General features: G+C 56.0%; 1 protein-coding gene across 1 annotated transcript; it reads left to right on the forward strand.

The window, feature by feature from the left end:
- The first annotated feature begins 315 nt into the window (after window positions 1-315).
- SFT2D2 (SFT2 domain containing 2) lies at window positions 316-15,829 on the forward strand. The gene is made up of 8 exons (XM_047704764.1): window positions 316-464; window positions 5,324-5,410; window positions 5,640-5,725; window positions 9,826-9,907; window positions 11,223-11,258; window positions 11,344-11,402; window positions 13,164-13,193; window positions 15,486-15,829. The coding sequence occupies exons 1-8, from the start codon at window positions 402-404 to the stop codon at window positions 15,523-15,525; spliced, it is 483 nt and encodes a 160-aa protein (XP_047560720.1). The 5' UTR covers window positions 316-401; the 3' UTR covers window positions 15,526-15,829.
- The last annotated feature ends 446 nt before the right edge of the window (window positions 15,830-16,275 follow it).

Here is a 16,275-nt window from a genome sequence, read left to right on the forward strand (position 1 = left end):
CGGCCACCGGGGAGCCGCGGAGAAGCCGCGCGGGCGCGACCCGGAGACTCCCGCGCCGGGAGGTGGTAGCCCGGGCGGGGCGGGGCGGGGCGGGCCGACTGCACCCCGGGGGGCCGGGGGCGGGGCCGGGGCCGGGGCGGGGCGGGCGGACTGCGCCCCGGGGGGCCGGGGGCGGGGCCGAGGCGGGGCCGGGGGCGGGGCGGGGCGGGCAGACCTCGTCCCCCGCGCCCCGGCGGTCCCGCCGCCCACCCCACAGCGGGCGGGCGGGAGCGGCGGGGCGCGTGCGCGGGCGGCCTCGGGGGCGGGTCCGGGCGGGGGGCGGGGCGGTGGCGGCGCACCCGGAAGAGCCGCGCTCCGCGGGCGCAGCAGGCGGCGGGGGCGGCGCGCGTCCACCGGGCGCGATGGACAAGCTGAAGAAGGTGCTGAGCGGCCAGGACTGCGAGGACCGGGGCGGCCTGGCCGAGGTGGGCGCGCCCGCGGCGGGAGGCGGGAGGCGGGGGCGGGCGGGACCCCCGGGCTGTGCGGACCTCCGGGCTGGCCCGTGCGTCCCAGCGCCGCCCCCGGGGCCCCTCGACGGGCGGCGCCGGGGCAGGACCGCTGGAGCGTCCGCGCGGACGGGCCGGGCCCCCAGACCTGCGGACGCAGCCGGTCCCTGGCGACGGGCCCGCAGCCGCCCCCGCTCGGGGCTCGGTGTCGGGGTCCCTCTCCCGCCCGCGCGCGCCTGTCGGCGTCGAGGCGCGTGTCCCCGGCGCTCCGCGGGGCGCTCCGGTTCCCCGAGCCCGTCCGTCCGCGCGGCAGGCCCCGGACCCCGGGACCCCCGGACGCCACGCGTGCGGGCGGGTCAGGGTCAGGGTCAGGGTCAGGGTCTCACTCCGGCCCGGGCTGCGGAGCCACGGCGCGCGTCTCCGGGTTCCTGCGCTTCCATCGAGTTTGCGCCTGTTTTCCCCCCGGGCGACACAGGACACTTCACCTTCCGGTGTGTGCCTCAGTTTCCCCGGCTGCGGGGCGAGGCTGCGGCCCGCCTCGCTCTCCGGTTTGCTGCCGCTGCTGCTTTCCCGCGCTTCGGCGGGTGCCGGGTTTTGTCTGCGTTTCCCTCCGGAGCCCCCGCAGCCCCAGAGCGCGGTCCCCGGAGCTTCACCCTGAAGACCCGCACTCGACACTGACGCGGGACTTTAGGAATCGGGGTTCGTTCGTTCGTTCTTTCTATTTCAAAACAGCTCGGTGGGTTTTTTTTTTTTTTTTTTTTTTTTTTTTTTCAGATTTTATTTATTTATTTATTTATTTGACAGACAGAGATCACATGCAGGCAGAGAGAAGGGGGGAAGCAGGTTCCACGGTGAGCAGAGAGCCTGATGCGGGTTCGATCCCAGGACCCTGAGATCATGACCAGATCGAAGGCAGAGGCCCAACCCACTGGGCCCCTCTGTGGGTTCTTTTTACTTGGGTTAGGGTTGGGGTTAGGCCTTTATTAGTGGGTCGGGGCTCAGGAGTAATTTCATGCATTTTTGTTTCTGATTTCTGCCTTCTGTTAGGAACTGTCAAGTCAACCCCCACAGGGCCTAGTAAATCCTGGGCAGTGGACAGTCGCCGGTTCTCTGAAAGCATTATGCCCTGTGGACGGTCATCCTGCTGTGACGAGCAGCTCGGGCTCCAGAGCGAGACACTTGGTCATCCTGGAGACTCCTGGGCTAGAGTGTTGACAGCAAGAGGAGGCAGATACTTTGTATTTAGAAAACAATCATGAAACAGACCCTTAAGAGTGAGTGATTAGTGCAGATTGAAGATGCAAGGGCTGAGTTGGCTTTTACCCAAGGTGGTGCATGTCCTCATTGGACACAGGGAAGGGCTTAAAAGGGCTGTAAGCTCAGCCCCGTCTTAAATCTGTTTAAGAAAGACAAGGTGCCGCTCTCGTTGTGAAGTCCCGCTGTCCGTCTCCTCTCCTGAGTGTGAGATTCCTGTTTTCATACCTCATTGTATGTCGTTTCCTGAGTCCCAGACTCCTGGGAAACATCTTGTAGCTGGCTGAATTCATTTTCAGGATTGTTCTTGGCTTAATTTTTAATTTTTACTAATTCGAGCTTCCTTTAAAGTATGGGTATTGATTTGATCGTCTCACATCTGCCCTGGCTTCGAAGCTGGCAGAGCTGGAGATTCTGCGCTGAAATTTCTGTTTTCTGTAGTGAGTTGGACTTCGTGGCCTTATGAGTTCTTCAAATTAAATTATGGAAGTTGTCAGAGGTCACCATAAGTGAGTGCTTTTCAAATTTTTATTCTTTTAACGTAAACAATAAAAGCATGACTAGGTCTGTTTCTCTTACATATGAAACTATGCGTAAAAACCACTTGGCCGTCCCTAATCACCAACAATAGCCTCATGATGAGGCTTTTAATTGATACCTCCCCTTCATAAATACACCTTCAACCTTTGGTTTTAGTGGGCTTCTGTCCTAAAGTATAGGTTTCATTTTTCCATAGAGGAGTCCAGGGATGAGGAAGGAATGATTGGTAGGAAGCAGTATTCGTTTCTCACCTTCTTCTGGTTACCAGCCCTGTTTCCTCAAACAGTTCTTAGCTTTACCTCGTTTTGGCAAGAACCTTTCGTCTCTCCATGTCCCAGAGTCAAAGGGACCTTTGTTCCTAACTGCCAGTCAGGCGGCATGTGTCCAGGACACAGTTCTATCCAGGTTCTATGTAAGCTACTCTAATTTCCAGAAGGTGCCCCAGCACAGCTTCCAGCAGCCATGAATTGAGAAGTTTGTTTGTTTGTTTTTTTAAAGATTTTATTTATTTAATTGACAGACAGAGATCACAAATAGGCAGAGAGGCAGGCAGAGAGAGAGAGAGAGAGAGAGAAGCAGGCTCCCCGCTGAGCAGAGAGCCCGACATGGGGCTCGATCCCAGGACCCTGGGATCATGACCCGAGCCGAAGGCAGAGGCTTTAACCCACTGAGCCACCCAGGCACCCCTGTTTTTTTTTTTTAATAGATTTTATTTATTTATTTGACAGAGATCACAAGTAGGCCGAGAAGCAGGTGGGGGCGGGTGGGGGGGGGGAGGCAGGCTCCCTGCTGAGCAGAGAGTTAGTTGCAGGGCTTGATCCCAGGACCCTGAGACCATGACCTGAGCCGAAGGCAGAGGCTTAATCCACTGAGCCACCCAGGCGCCCCTAGAGAGGTGTTTTATATCGACTGAGTCTGTTTTTATAAATTGGCAAAAGGAAGGGCTTTTGCTGAGCCCAGTTAGAAGGGGAATAGCAGTTTCCTCTTGCTGGGACCATGCAGGTCAACCAAGTGCAGTTACATGCAGTGGGGAGACACGAGTGACGAAAAATTGTCTGTACCCCCCCATCTGCCCCCTGGGGTGACATTTGGGTGGAAATTTCAGCTTGAGGGACTTGTAGAACCGACCTGTCATTTTTGCTTCGAAGGAAGATGGCAGAGCTGCTTTTTCTAGCGCGTGAGTTCATTTGTAAGGGGACTGGGACCTCACCGTCCTGTGCAGACTATATGCAGGTCTCTGAATGCCAAGGCCAGCTCACGCTTGACATGTGACCTTACGGTTTATCCTCTTAAAAAAAAAAAAGATTGAACGTCTGATGACGTCCCTGTGGATGCCAAGTAGTGCTCCAGCTGCGAATCCCGTCCCCTTGTGCTGCGGCGCCCTTCTCCCCACGTGCAGCTCACCTCTTTTTTTCTGCCTGGCAGAGCAGGTTCTCTGTTTCCTGCGTGAGTAGGAGGAGTGGCGTCTTCTGGTCTTATTTTCTTCCTGATGGGAGGTTGCCCGTGTGAGTCAGAAGGCTGAGCTGGTTGTGGGGCTGCCGTCGCGGTCGGCCCGCTGAGTGTCATGTGACTCAGTTGGGTGCGGGTTTTCCTCAGCAAGGAAGCCGGGGGGCCCATCTCTCCGGCCCTGACAGACACCCTGTTCCCGCTGGGTGTCACCGTCCCTGATGGCACCTTTCTTCACGGTGTCATGTGGTGTCCCATGTTTCCGCAGGTGCTGTGTCTGCTGGGGGATGGCAGTGTCAGGAGCCCCCCTTAAATATGGGGGAACAGGGGCTCCTGGGGGGCTCAGTCATTCGTGTCCGCCTCTTGATTTCAGCTCAGCTCATGATCTCAGGGTCCTGAGATCGAGCCCTACATCAGGCCCCCTGTGCCTGGAGCCTGCTTAAGAGTCCCTCTCCCTCCCTCTCTCAATTTGTGTGTGTCTATGCGGTAGGAAGAAAACCCGTTTGACAACAGCCCTTCGTCCTGGGTCTCTCGTGGATGGAAGTCAGGCTGTTCTGTGGCAGGGGCTGGCCACCGCTGGGAGAGCTGCTGGTTCTTGTCTCCCGGCCTCTGGTTCGGCAGGAAGCTTGGGGACGGGGCCGAGAGCCCGCCCTGAGCTGGGGGCGTCGAGGCTGAAGGACTTGCCCATCCAGTGGCCCTTGCAGCTTCTGGCAACGTCCTTCTTCATCAGGGGGTGGAAATGTTACCGGCAGCTTCCCCCGCTGCCGATGGCGGCCGTGGTGGCCACGCGGCGAGCCTGCTGCAGGCGCACTGGGCAGGAGGCCAGAGGCAGGTCTCTGGCAGCGGCCTGTCCCCGGCATGGCGTGGCCAGGAAGGTCTCTGGCGTAAGCTCTGGGCCGGCCTCTTTGACATGGAGGAACAGGCGTGGGAGCTGCGTGCAGGCTCGCCTGTTAGCAGAGCTGTTGTTGGCAATGGCGCACTCCCGGGAGGGATGAATTACGGTAGCGGGGCCGGGCGGTCCTGAATTACCTGGGATCTGTCTCACGCGTGGGTGACTTGGCTGATGCCGGCACGAAGCACCTCAGATCCAGCTGAGGGCCCTGACGCGATGACAGCCTCGTCCCCTGGGGTCTCAGAGATGCCGGGAGGAGTAGCTCCTGCTGAACTTCGGCTCATCGATGCGGGAGGCCATGCCCGGTGGCCTGAGCGCCGGCCGCCTCCCCGTTCCCTGGGCCCCTGCCTGGGGCCGCTCACGCCTTTGCAGTTGTCGGTGTCCGGCCTGGGCTGCGGTAAGGGCTTGGGCTACTCTGGGGCCTGCTGCCTTGCTGTGCTGTGTGTGAAATGGTGGAGACTTGCCACCTCGGGGGTGTTCCCCTAGAGGCTGGGTAACCTCGTATCTGCTGCTGGAGAGGAGATTCGTGGGTGGAGAAGGAGCTGGGCGCCATGACTCGGGAGGGCTCTTGTAGCAGCGAGGGAGTCGGAGTTTCTGTTTCTGCCTTCTGCGGGACAAACTCACACAATCTCATTACGTGCTTCCCTCGTTCTCGCTGCTTAAACGTGTATATCCATGTGTGTGATCTGTCGTTTGAAAATTCTAGGTCGTTGAGGCGTCTTCACTGAGCTGGGGCACCAGAATAAAGGGCTTCATTGCGTGTTTCGCTGCAGGAATTGTCTGCTCACTGTTGGTAAGATGTCCCTCCCTCCCTGTCTGTTCCCCACCTGTCCTTCCTTCCCTCGGCCTTTCCCCTTTTGTCCACCTCCTCCCTTCTGCCCCCATGAGATGCACGGATGAGAGCGAGAGGAGAGGGTATGCTTACGAGGGAGGGAAGGGGTCTGGGGGGTCTCTGTGCACTCTTGGCTGTGGGCTGGCAGGGGGGACCTCCCCGTGCAAATGCCCTGTGCTTTATCTTCCAGGGGACTCTCCTGCTCTGGGTGCCCAGGAAGGGCCTGTACCTCTTCGCAGTGTTTTATACCTTTGGTAACATCGCATCGATTGGGAGGTAACAGTTTTTTGCTTTTTGTTTTTTGTTTTTTAGTTTAACCTTAGCCAGTCACTAGATGGGAAAATAGGTGTGGGCTGTACTTGAGCGACGTGAAGGAGGATGCTTTAATAGTTTTAAGGATTTGGTTTCACACCAGAGGTTGTTAAAATACATTGTATCCAAAAAAATCCACAAAATATACATCACAGTTATATTCTGTCACTTTAAAATATTTTACTATCTTTTTTTTTCTTAAAGATTTTATTTATTGGGGCTCCTGGGTGATTCAGTCAGTTAAGCATCTGACTTTGGTGCAGGTTGTGATCTCGATGTCTTGGGATCGAGCCCCATGTCAGGCCGCCCACTCGGCAGGGAGTCTGCTTCTCTCTCTCCCTCTGCCCTTTCCCCTGCTTGTGCTCTCTGTCAAATAAGTAATGAATACATAAACTTAGGTATTTGAGAGAGAGAGAGAGGGTGAGTGAGAGGTGTGGGGGAGGAACAGAAGAAGAGGGACAAGCAGACTCCACGGTGAGTGCAGAGCCCAACACAGGGCTTGATCCCACAACCCTGAGATCATGACCAAAATCAGGAGTTGGACGTTAAACTGACCGAGCCACCCAGGCACCCCAGTATTTTTGTATCTTAGTGTATTTTTTTTAAATTTTTGTTTTTTAAAAGTTTTTATTTATTTATTTATTTGACAGACAGAGATCACAAGCAGGCAGAGAGGCAGGCAGAGAGAGAGGGGGAAACAGGCTCCCCACTGAGCAGAGAGCCCGACGCGGGGCTCGATCCCAGGACCCTGAGATCATGACCTGAGCCGAAGGCAGAGGCTTAACCCACTGAGCCACCCAGGTGCCTTTATTCATTTTTTTGAAAGAGTGAAAGAGAGGGAGAGATAGAGCATGGCGGGAGAGGGGCAGAGGGAGAGGCAGAAGCAGTCTTCTCACTGAGCAGGGAGCCTGGCGCAGAGGGGCTCGATGCTAGGACCCTGAGATCATGACCTGAGCTGAAGGCAGATGCTTAACTGACTGAGCCACCCAGGCGCCCTATCTTAGTTAATTTGTGAAATCTCCTGGGATGAAGTTACTGTTGTGGTTTTACACACGAGGGAACCGTGGTTGAATGGTACAACACAGTCCTGTCTGCATTCTGGCCTGCTGCTGCCAGAGGCTGAGTGGGGATTTTAGAAGGACTCACGGGGCCAAAGGCTCCTGGGGAGGGGTGTTCTTGCTCGGCCAGTGGAGGACCATCTCAGACCTGGCCCTAGGCTCAGGAGCACGGGGGTGGGGCTAACAGAGTGCCTGCCAGCGGTGAGCAGCCCGTTGTGCATGCTGCAGGTGCACACACAGCCCAGGTCCAGTCCAGCTCGTGCTTCAACCACGCTGTGTGCCAACAGCAACGGTCCTGCCAGCCTGACTTCTGCCTCAGGGCCCCCTGGAACCTGAGCTCTGTGATTCCCTTTCCCTCCCCCTTCCCTTGTATCTCAGTCAATGGCCTCAGAGTCCTGGGTGTCCAAGCCCCGGCGCCTGTGATTGGTCACCATGACTTGGTGCCGACCCCTTCCTTTTTGTCTCCATGGTTATTGTCCCTGGGACGGACTCATGTGCTTAATGACTGAGCCTTGACCACACCTGGGCGGGGCTCTGAGTCCTCACAGACTGTGTGGTTTGGTTCCTGCCCCTGGAGCTCACGGGTGGGCCGGGCAGATGCGAACGGGTGACAGAGTAGGGCAGGGAGGAAGAGGGGCCTGGGAGGGGCAGCTGCTGCCATCTGAACCCGGAGCGGGGGAGGGCCCGTAGACATGGAGCTACCTGCGCCGCCCTTCGGTCTGGCGCGTATCACTTCCCGTCTGAACTACTCCAGGAGTCCGGGCGGCTTCTCTGTCTCCCTTCGTGTCCCTCCGGCCCACTTTCTATGGCGCTCCAGCACAATCTGTTTGGCCCTACCTCATGCGAGCCTACGGGTCCAGCACAATCTGTTTGGCCCTACCTCATGCGAGCCTACGGGTCCAGCACAATCTGTTTGGCCCTACCTCATGCGAGCCTATGGAGAGGTGCTTAGAGAGCTGGCTTGACCCTGGTCCACTCCACAGCCTCTTGTATTTCCCCAAACATCCTTGTGGTGGTTCTGGGGCTAACGTCTTTGTCTAGAATGCTGCCCCGTCTGTATCTTCCTCCTTGTGCCCTGCCCCCCACCCCCATTTTAGGGGAATTCTTGCTCATTTGTCAGGACTTGGCTCAAAAGTCACCACTCCTGTGAGACTTCTTGTCATCTCTCCCCACCCAGAATCAGTGACCTCTTCTTTCCTAGGGGACTCAGTGTGTCCCAAATATGTTTATGGGACAGCACAGGTAGCATTTTATTACACTGACTTGCTACAAGTGTCTAAGCCACTTGACGGGCTGTACCTCTGCCCTGCCTGTCCCTGTTGTCCCCAAACCCAGCTCTGTTTTTGGCTGGAAATGTTAACCAAATGATTGAGTGCAGGACTCTGGCTGCCTCCTAAGAACTTGGTTTATGGATGCTTCTGATAGTGAAGTCTCCTTTCACCTCCACGGCCTCTTCCATACTGACTTTTGGAGGGTTTTGCCTTGGGCAGACGATGCGGGTTTTGTGTTGAGCTGCAAACAGAGCGTAAACACAGGAGCGGGCTGTCAGCCCAGAAGAACAATTTAGCAGACCCTGCTAGGACCGGGTCTTCAGAGCCCTGCCTGTGGAAGTAACACGGGGAGCAAAGGATTATCTCCAGGGTGTGTCTAGGAGTTTATGGCTTTACCTATAATGGGTTATTATTATTTATTTATTTATTTGACAGGGAGACAGAAGGAGAGGGAGAGAGCACAAGCAGGGGGAGCAGCTGAGGGAGAGGGGGAAGCAGACTCCCTGATGAGCTGGCAGCCTGACGTGGGGCTCAATCGCAGGACCCGGAGATCAGGACCTGAGCCGAAGGCAGATGCTTAACGGCTGAGTCACCCAGCGTCCTCTAACGTGTTACAGTTTCGTGTTTATGCTGTATTTAATTTTTTTTTTTTAATGCTGTATTTAATTTTTAAAGCCAGCCATGGCTGTTGCTTCTTGTTCAGTGTTGGCTGGGAGTGCAGCTGTGAATTCAGGTTGAAACTTAACAGTACTTTAAGGAGAAGTAGGCTAATTTTTAAAATTTCTGTTTTTATCAAACACCCAGTAGCTAATGTTTAAACACTTGCTGTTATAGGCTCCTGCCCATGTGATGCCACATGGGGCCTTTCTGTAGGAATCTAGAGACATGACAGACCTCGTCCCGGGGTTTGGGGTTCGGGTCTGTGTGGGTTAGTGTTGCACGCAGCCCCCTCTCCAGTTCCAGTCACACTGAAAGTGCACGACGGATGTCTTTCGGGGCTTTGGATCCTGTAGCTGTGGGTTCGAGTGCAGGCTGTTCTAGCTGTGCGGCTGTGGATAAGGACACCTTCCTGAGCTTCCTTTTCCCATCTCTGAAATAAATAAGCATAACGACACCTGCCCCACCGACTTGTGGAGGGATGGAATGAGGTCAGGGATGTCCTGTCTGTCACGTAGCAAACACTGACCAACTCACAGAGGATATGACCAGTGGAATTATTCTTGGGAGAATGAAAGAACGGGAAGTGCCCTAGTTTTTAATACCAGCAACCTAAACCTGTCAGGTGTGGTTTCTCTTTAAAATGATCCAAGTCTCTGGTTGGCCGGTTGGTTTCCATGGGTGGGTGTTGAGGAGACAGGGGTGCACCTCTCAGAGGCCTGGGGGCTCCAGGTGTGGTTCTGGAGCCAAGCCCCGTGCACTCACACCCGAGGAGCGGGCAGCCCTGGCTCCGGCTAGCAGACCCTTCGGGCTTCCATTTCTTCGCCTGCACAGGAAGTAGGACGATTCCTGTCATCCGCTCCGCAGACCGTCGAAGGGTTAGGTCGGGATAGTACGCAAAAGGCCAGAAAGGCTGGCAGTTGGTGGGTGGCAGGAGCTTCCCAGCTGTCCCCGGCCATTACCGCTGTGATCCCCGTGGCTGTTCCCGCCGGGCAGAGGGGAGGCGGCGGGCTGGGCTTGGGCCGGGCCGGGCCGGGCCCGGGCTGTTTTGAACGGCCTCTGTGTGTTTGCCTCTCAGCACTGTCTTCCTCATGGGCCCAATGAAGCAGCTGAAGAGGATGTTTGAGCCGACGCGCTTGATCGCGACGATCATGGTGCTGGTAAGGCTTGCCTGGGAGCCGTGCTTGTGACATGGGACTTCTTAGCTTTTTGTCTTCCTCCTCCTTTCTTTCCCCTTTTGTCTTGAATCACTGCCTGACGCCTGTGAGCTCCAAGTTGGAGGCAGAATTCTGCGTCCGATCGTGACGCCCGCCGTGTGCCGCATCCGCAGCGGGCCGCTGGGAGCAGTTGCACTGTTGGCGACATGGTCGTCCTGGTGATGGGGGAGCTGCGCCCAGCAGAGTCCGGGCGAGTGACCCCAAACACAGGCTTCACTCGCTGGAGCAGGGCTCGGGGCTCCTGGAGCGGGTGCGCTCTTTCCTTGGCATCTGACTGCCGCCACTTGCCTCCGGGGCCGTCGCCCTCGGGGCCCCTCCGCTCTGCTCCCTGCTCCGACGGCACTGCCTGCAGCCCGTCCCGTCCCCCTGGCCTGTTGCTCCTGTCCCACGTTCCTGCTCTGGGCTGCCACCTTCTGTGTGACCCTTAGCATCGTTCCAGACCACATTCGCTGGCCTTCTGTCAGCATCGCCTTTCCTGCAACATTGGGCCTCCATCAGTGCACTTTGATAGTTTCATCTCCGTCCACGTCGCTTGTCGGGACGGGTGCGTTCCGTGAGGCCGCGTCCACGTTAGCTGTCGCTCGTGTGTCCTTGCAGAGTATCGGCCCAGTGCTGGCCGTGGAGAGAGTACTTGGGGCGTGATTACTGAGCAGTGAAGCCGTAGAGGGACAGAGAGGATGGGCATGACTGACTGCCCGAGGCCATTGTTCTTGGCCAGCCTGGATGTAGATGGCCCGGGCGTGTCTTACAGAAAGAACTTTGTAGGAAGGAGTCAGAGTGTGAGGTGACATGTAAACCAGTAACCGGCTGCCCGGAATCTCGTGTTACTTTGTCCTGCTTGCCTTTCCTGCTCCAGGCGCAGGGGTTTTCGGAGGGGCTCAAATACAGGGCTGTGAGTTCGGCTGTGCTAGTGAGTTTGAATGAAAATGGGGAGGGGTGAGGGAGGGACCAGAGATGTGATTTTATTTTCTGGGCAGACAGTTTGGGGAAATTGGAAAGGCAAAGAGGATCCATTTCTTTTTAGTCTACATCTGTTCTGTGGGCCAGTTTCCCTTGACTGGGGTTTCAACTCTTCTGCTGCACGCGGGTGCTCCCGTGGGTCCGGCGCTTTGAGAGGAAGGGTGCCTTTGGTCGCTGCGGTCAGCAGAGTCTGGTCAGTGTGGGGGGATGGCTGTGTTAAGTTTGCCAAGCATGGTGAGGCCTTCCAGTATTTTCCTCCGTTGTCGCTGTATTAATTAATGTTTTTCCTCTCTTCTAGTTGTGTTTTGCCCTTACCCTGTGTTCTGCCTTTTGGGTAAGTGTGTATTTTGATTTCCTTGAACCTTTTGGCTTACGCCTCTTGTCACACACCGTGCGGTAACTGTCTGCTCTCCTTTCAGTGGCGTAACAAGGGGCTCGCGCTCATCTTCTGCATTTTGCAGTCCTTGGCCCTGACGTGGTAAGTGACTCCGAGAGTCTCCTCCCACGTCGCTGTCTGAATGACGCGGCTGAAGGAGATAAAAGCCCGCGTGGTGTGGGTAGGAGGACAGAAAAACCTAGGAGCTTTTCAATTTAAGAATTCTCAAGGATGCAAGTGAAACCAGCGGGCAGAGCGGAAGTCTGTGCCCTCAGCCGTGCGCCGGTAGCCGGCGTCCGTGGTCTCGGGGGGGCCGGGACTGGCTCCCCGCTGCACTGTCTTCTGCGGGGCTCCCGGTCGATTTCGACATGTTCTCAGTGTGACTCAGTCACTTCCGTCTGGGAGCGAGGACGGTGGAGTATTTCGGGGGCTGGTAGAGAGAGGCTGTGAGTCAGATGGACGTCGAAGGAAGGCGAGCGGTAGGAAGCAGGGAGCCGCGTTTGGGACGGGACGGATGCCTTAGCCGAAGCGCAGAGGGAGTTGTCAGCTGGAGACGTGGGACGGTGACTGATGAAACGGAAACCCGAATGGCCGTGGGTGGCAGGCCCGGCAGGGAATTGTGGCTCAAGAGCCACGCACGGTGAAGGGGGCGCTGGAGACCTCGGTCCTTCCAGACGGGCCCAGTGTCCGGCGGGGCGTGGTGCTGACAGGAGGAACCAGTGGCTTCAGAGAGGTCGCTCCGGTCCTTCCAGAGTTTAGGAACACGTGAGGCCGGCTTGAACGGTTTCCACAGAGGTGTGCTGGTCCGCTTCAGGGAAAACGTGCTTTCCCTGGTGCCGAGGACAGGGCTGCAAGTCTCAAAGCCACCGGGACAGGCTGTGGTCCCGCGCGGCAGGAGCGGGGCTTGAGGCTGTAGCCAAGTACCTCATCGCTGTGGTCGTTTGGGACTTGTGAAAAAATATGCTTCCCAAATGCTTTTTGGGATTTATTGTGTTCACAAGTGAGTGACTTTCTCTCCATGGGGAACGGAAGGAGAACGAAGGCCTGATTTTAGTGACACGCGGGCTTTGGCAGCAGGTACCGGAGGGCCTGGTTTGTGGCTTATGTTCATGTGCTGTTTCTTTCCGGGGGATAGGGTGGTACCCACATGGACGTGCCTTTCTTCACCTATAGACTGAATTTGAAGCCACTTTCCAGAGGTTCAGCGTTCGTACAGGCTCACGCAGACAGCAGTAATGCTCCAGCACCGACTGTGTTGTGTTTTCCTCAGGGCTGGTCATGAGCATGGGGCCTCCCACCTGCCTGGGCCTCCATTGGGTGAAGGGACTGAGCCAACTGGGATCCCCGAGACAGCTCTGGGCCCGGGTTCCTGAAGAATCCTCACTTCCTTACGTTGTTATCCGTAGTGTAGTTGGTGCTGTTTTTTTTTTCTTTCTGTTCTGTTTTCTCTTCTTTTAAAATTGATAGGAGCAGAGCAGAAAACCCTCCCGGTCAGTGGTAGTTCGTTCTGTTGAGGGTTTGTGAAATCCTAGAGGGAGCTGCGCCCGGTGTTATCCAGCGGTTTCAGGATAGGGCTCTGCGCCGTCCCGCTGTGTGGGACCTGCTGACCCCATAAGGAGGAGGTGACAGGGTCGGCTCCACGTGGGCCTTTCACCCTTCTCTGGCCACCGATGACCCCCCACCTGTACCTGGGGTGTGGCATGTGTTCATGTGTGCATGCGAGTGTGCATAAGTGTGCGTGCACACCCCATGGTGAGGACGGAGAGGGTCTGGGCCCTTAGGGACAGGCATCCTCGCAGCTGAGGCCCGTTCCTTCCAGAGAGTCCCTGCGTTAATTTTGTCTTTTGTTTGTTTTCTTTGCAGGTACAGCCTTTCCTACATACCCTATGCCAGGTAAGACTGACTGCGCTTAGGGCTGTGCCTTCTCACTCGGGGCAGGGGGCCCTTTGTTTTGGGTGCTTTCAGAGAACACGTGTTTTATCTTTACTAAAATTCTTCCAGGCAAATAAGTAAGGGTCCTGTATCCGTTTTATAGATTCGTAAGCTGAGGGTCCTGTCCACCTCTTCCCCTGCGGTGCAGGGTGATAGGCATTGGCCCGGGACCCCAGTTCCGGTGGCAGAACGTTCTCCTGTGACAACGTAGGGCATGTATGCACGTAATCCCTCTTGGAATGTGTAGCTTTGTGGAGGAAAGGTGAATATCACTTTAGCATCCCTGAGGGAGAGGTGGAGGGAGCCAGGCTCACGCTTGTTTTCTTGTAGTACCCATGGATGAGAACGTTCCAGAAACGTTTATGAAGGGAAAGTCGGCAGGGCCAGGACTCGGAGGACCAGGGTTTGCTAGTTAGCAGTGTGGCCTTGGGAGGCTCACTAGACCCCTGTGGCCGGAGAGGACGTGTGTAAGCAGTGTGGGCCAGCCCGGCCATCCCCACAGGCACGCCTCCTTTGTTCGGTACTTGCAGCGAGGGGCCTCGCAAAACTGGTCGTGTGATCTTTGCCTGACCCTGCTGTCACACGGCAGCTTAATTTCCATATGTGTCTGTCATTACCTGTTAGTTAGAAAGAGGCTTGTCTTTAGCTGTATTGAGAAGACGGGAGACCACATGGGAGCTGGGAGGTGGACAGGCAGGCTTGTGTCTCCCGTGTTCCGACTCTGCCACTGACAGTGGTTCGAAGATGCTGGGCAGTGCCCGATGGGAAGTTCACAGGCCCCTCACCGTAAAGGCAGCTGTGTGGCTCAGGAGTACGTTCCAGGGGGATAACAGTTAGGAAATCCTCTGCTGACCCAGCGAGTTTGGGGTGCTGGGGGCTTGTCTGAGAAGCGTATGGGTAGAACTGTCTTGGGCAGCTGGGTTTTTCTGTGGAAGGAGCCAGAACCGCTCATCCCTGAGCATCCCGTGATCTTATCAGTTTGCCCACAGTTTGAATGTGTCATCATGCCAGGACCAGGTCTGTAATTTTCAGGGTTCTGTGCAAAACGTAAATGTGGGCTCCTGGTTAAACAATGATTGAGAATTTCAAGATGGCAGCCACAGAGCGTCAAACCAGAGGTGAAACCTTTCAAGTATGGGGTGCAGGGAGACTGCCCGTGTCTCTGACCCATGAAGCTGGGCCTGCTCGGTGCCCTTCAGGACTGTGCACTTGACCTGGACAGGCATTTATAGAGCTCACACCTTTCTCCGTGTCCCACGGGCAGAGTCGTTACACAGCAGGAAAGGGTTCTGTGGTCACATATGTTTGGGAAGGGGTTAGGCAAAATTACGTGGGTTCCTTGTTAGGCAACTTTCCAGGTCCTCTGATATGCGTGGTGTTTGCTGCCGTGAGGGATCTTACTTGACTGCGCGTCTCTTTCTTGTGCAGAACATCTGCTGGACTACAGTGTAGAGCGTGTCTTAAGCACTGTGCTGGAATTATCTTACTGTTAAAGCACTGTGCCTGCTCACACAGATGCACTCACTTACCTCCTCCTCCCTCCGGACTGTCCTGGGATCCTTGACGCCGTGTGGCTGAGAGCAGAGGGACAGGGTCGGGGCAGGAAGCCCTGCACAGCCACATGTGGGCCTGAGATGGCCGTGCTTCCTTGAGCAGGACAGTGATGGATTGGGGACCCACTCTTTCCTTTCCACGTATGTGAATTCTAGGGAGTAAGCCCTGGGACAGGCCTAACCCAGGAGGTTGATAAGTACCCAGTCACTGCAGAGAGTCCACTGTGCACGGGAACTCCGGCCGGCTGTCTCTTAGCAGGTTCCTGCTGTTTGCTTAGGACAAGGAATGAGGAAAGGCCCGAGTAACAACTGGGTCTGATGTTTTCAGTGCATCTACTAATTCTGGTTAACTTCTAAGTGCACAGTCCTTCGTTCTTGGTTTCCGATAACCTCTGCTTTCTTCCGGTCCTTTCCTTTGGCTATTGTCAGTAGCTGTCCGTTGTTTAATACCTGTTCTTTTCATTGTATTAATTCCTGCAGATGTGGGATTTGGGACTCAGCAAGACAGGTCACTTGCCCACGGCAGTACTGCTCATGTTGAACCTACAGTTGGACGCTAAGGAGCTCGACCTCACAGTCAGGGTGCCCTCTCCCCTGTAGGGTGCTCCTCTGGGTGCCCAGGAATTACGAGGGTCTTGACCACTTACAGGGGCCTGGGGGGTGATGTTCTCCCACTGACGTTCATGTGTTTTCCTCCTAGGGATGCTGTGAAGAAGTGTTTTGCAGTCTGTCTGGCATAGCACACGGCCTGCTGTGCCAGGCCCTGGGAGGCGCCATGGATGGGAGCCGGTGGACAGTTTTGTAAACACCTCCTGAACCTCTGTCTTACAAACATGTGCCTTTTCTCCTGCAGCAGTGTGTTGCTTGTGATCTGAACGTTTGAAGGTTGCTTTTGGAGACAGTGTTGTCTTCCAAACCCAAACGTCTGGAGCCTGGTGTGAGAGGTGGGGTCTGTAGCTTGTGGGGTGGACTTCCTTTTGCACCTGTTCCCTTGTTAGATGCTGTTCCACCGAAATCTCCTAATAAAAGCCTTGTGAAGCAGCTGCAGGTCGGCTCCGGAGCCAGGGCTCTCCAGGGGACGGCGGGCAGCCCCGTTGGAGCTGGCAGGGGTGCGGCCGGAAGGCACAGAGCTTTGAGGTCGACGGGGACTTTGTGGACTTGCCCTCAGTATGCAGACCCTCCCCGCCTCACCCAGCGTACACGCGCTTCTGCTCTGGGGTCTGCCCCCCGACAGCTGCACACAAGCCCGTGGAGAGCCTGGCCGCGGAGTAACGTGGAAAGAAGCACTTTTGGGGGGATGTGTGTTGGTTTTAAATCTGAACGTTGGCTTTGTTCTGATTCCACACCTGACGATGGAGCATGTCTTCTGACACTCAGTGCACACTCTTCTCTTGGGGTTTTCTTTTTTTCTCCCTGCCCACGTAGCTTTCTCCTGACCAGGAACTAGATCGGGGACAAAGCACTGACGGAACAGACGCTGTTGGCTTCTG

The sequence above is a fragment of the Lutra lutra genome, chromosome 15 (assembly GCF_902655055.1).
Source record: "Lutra lutra chromosome 15, mLutLut1.2, whole genome shotgun sequence".
Lineage (NCBI taxonomy): Eukaryota > Metazoa > Chordata > Mammalia > Carnivora > Mustelidae > Lutra > Lutra lutra.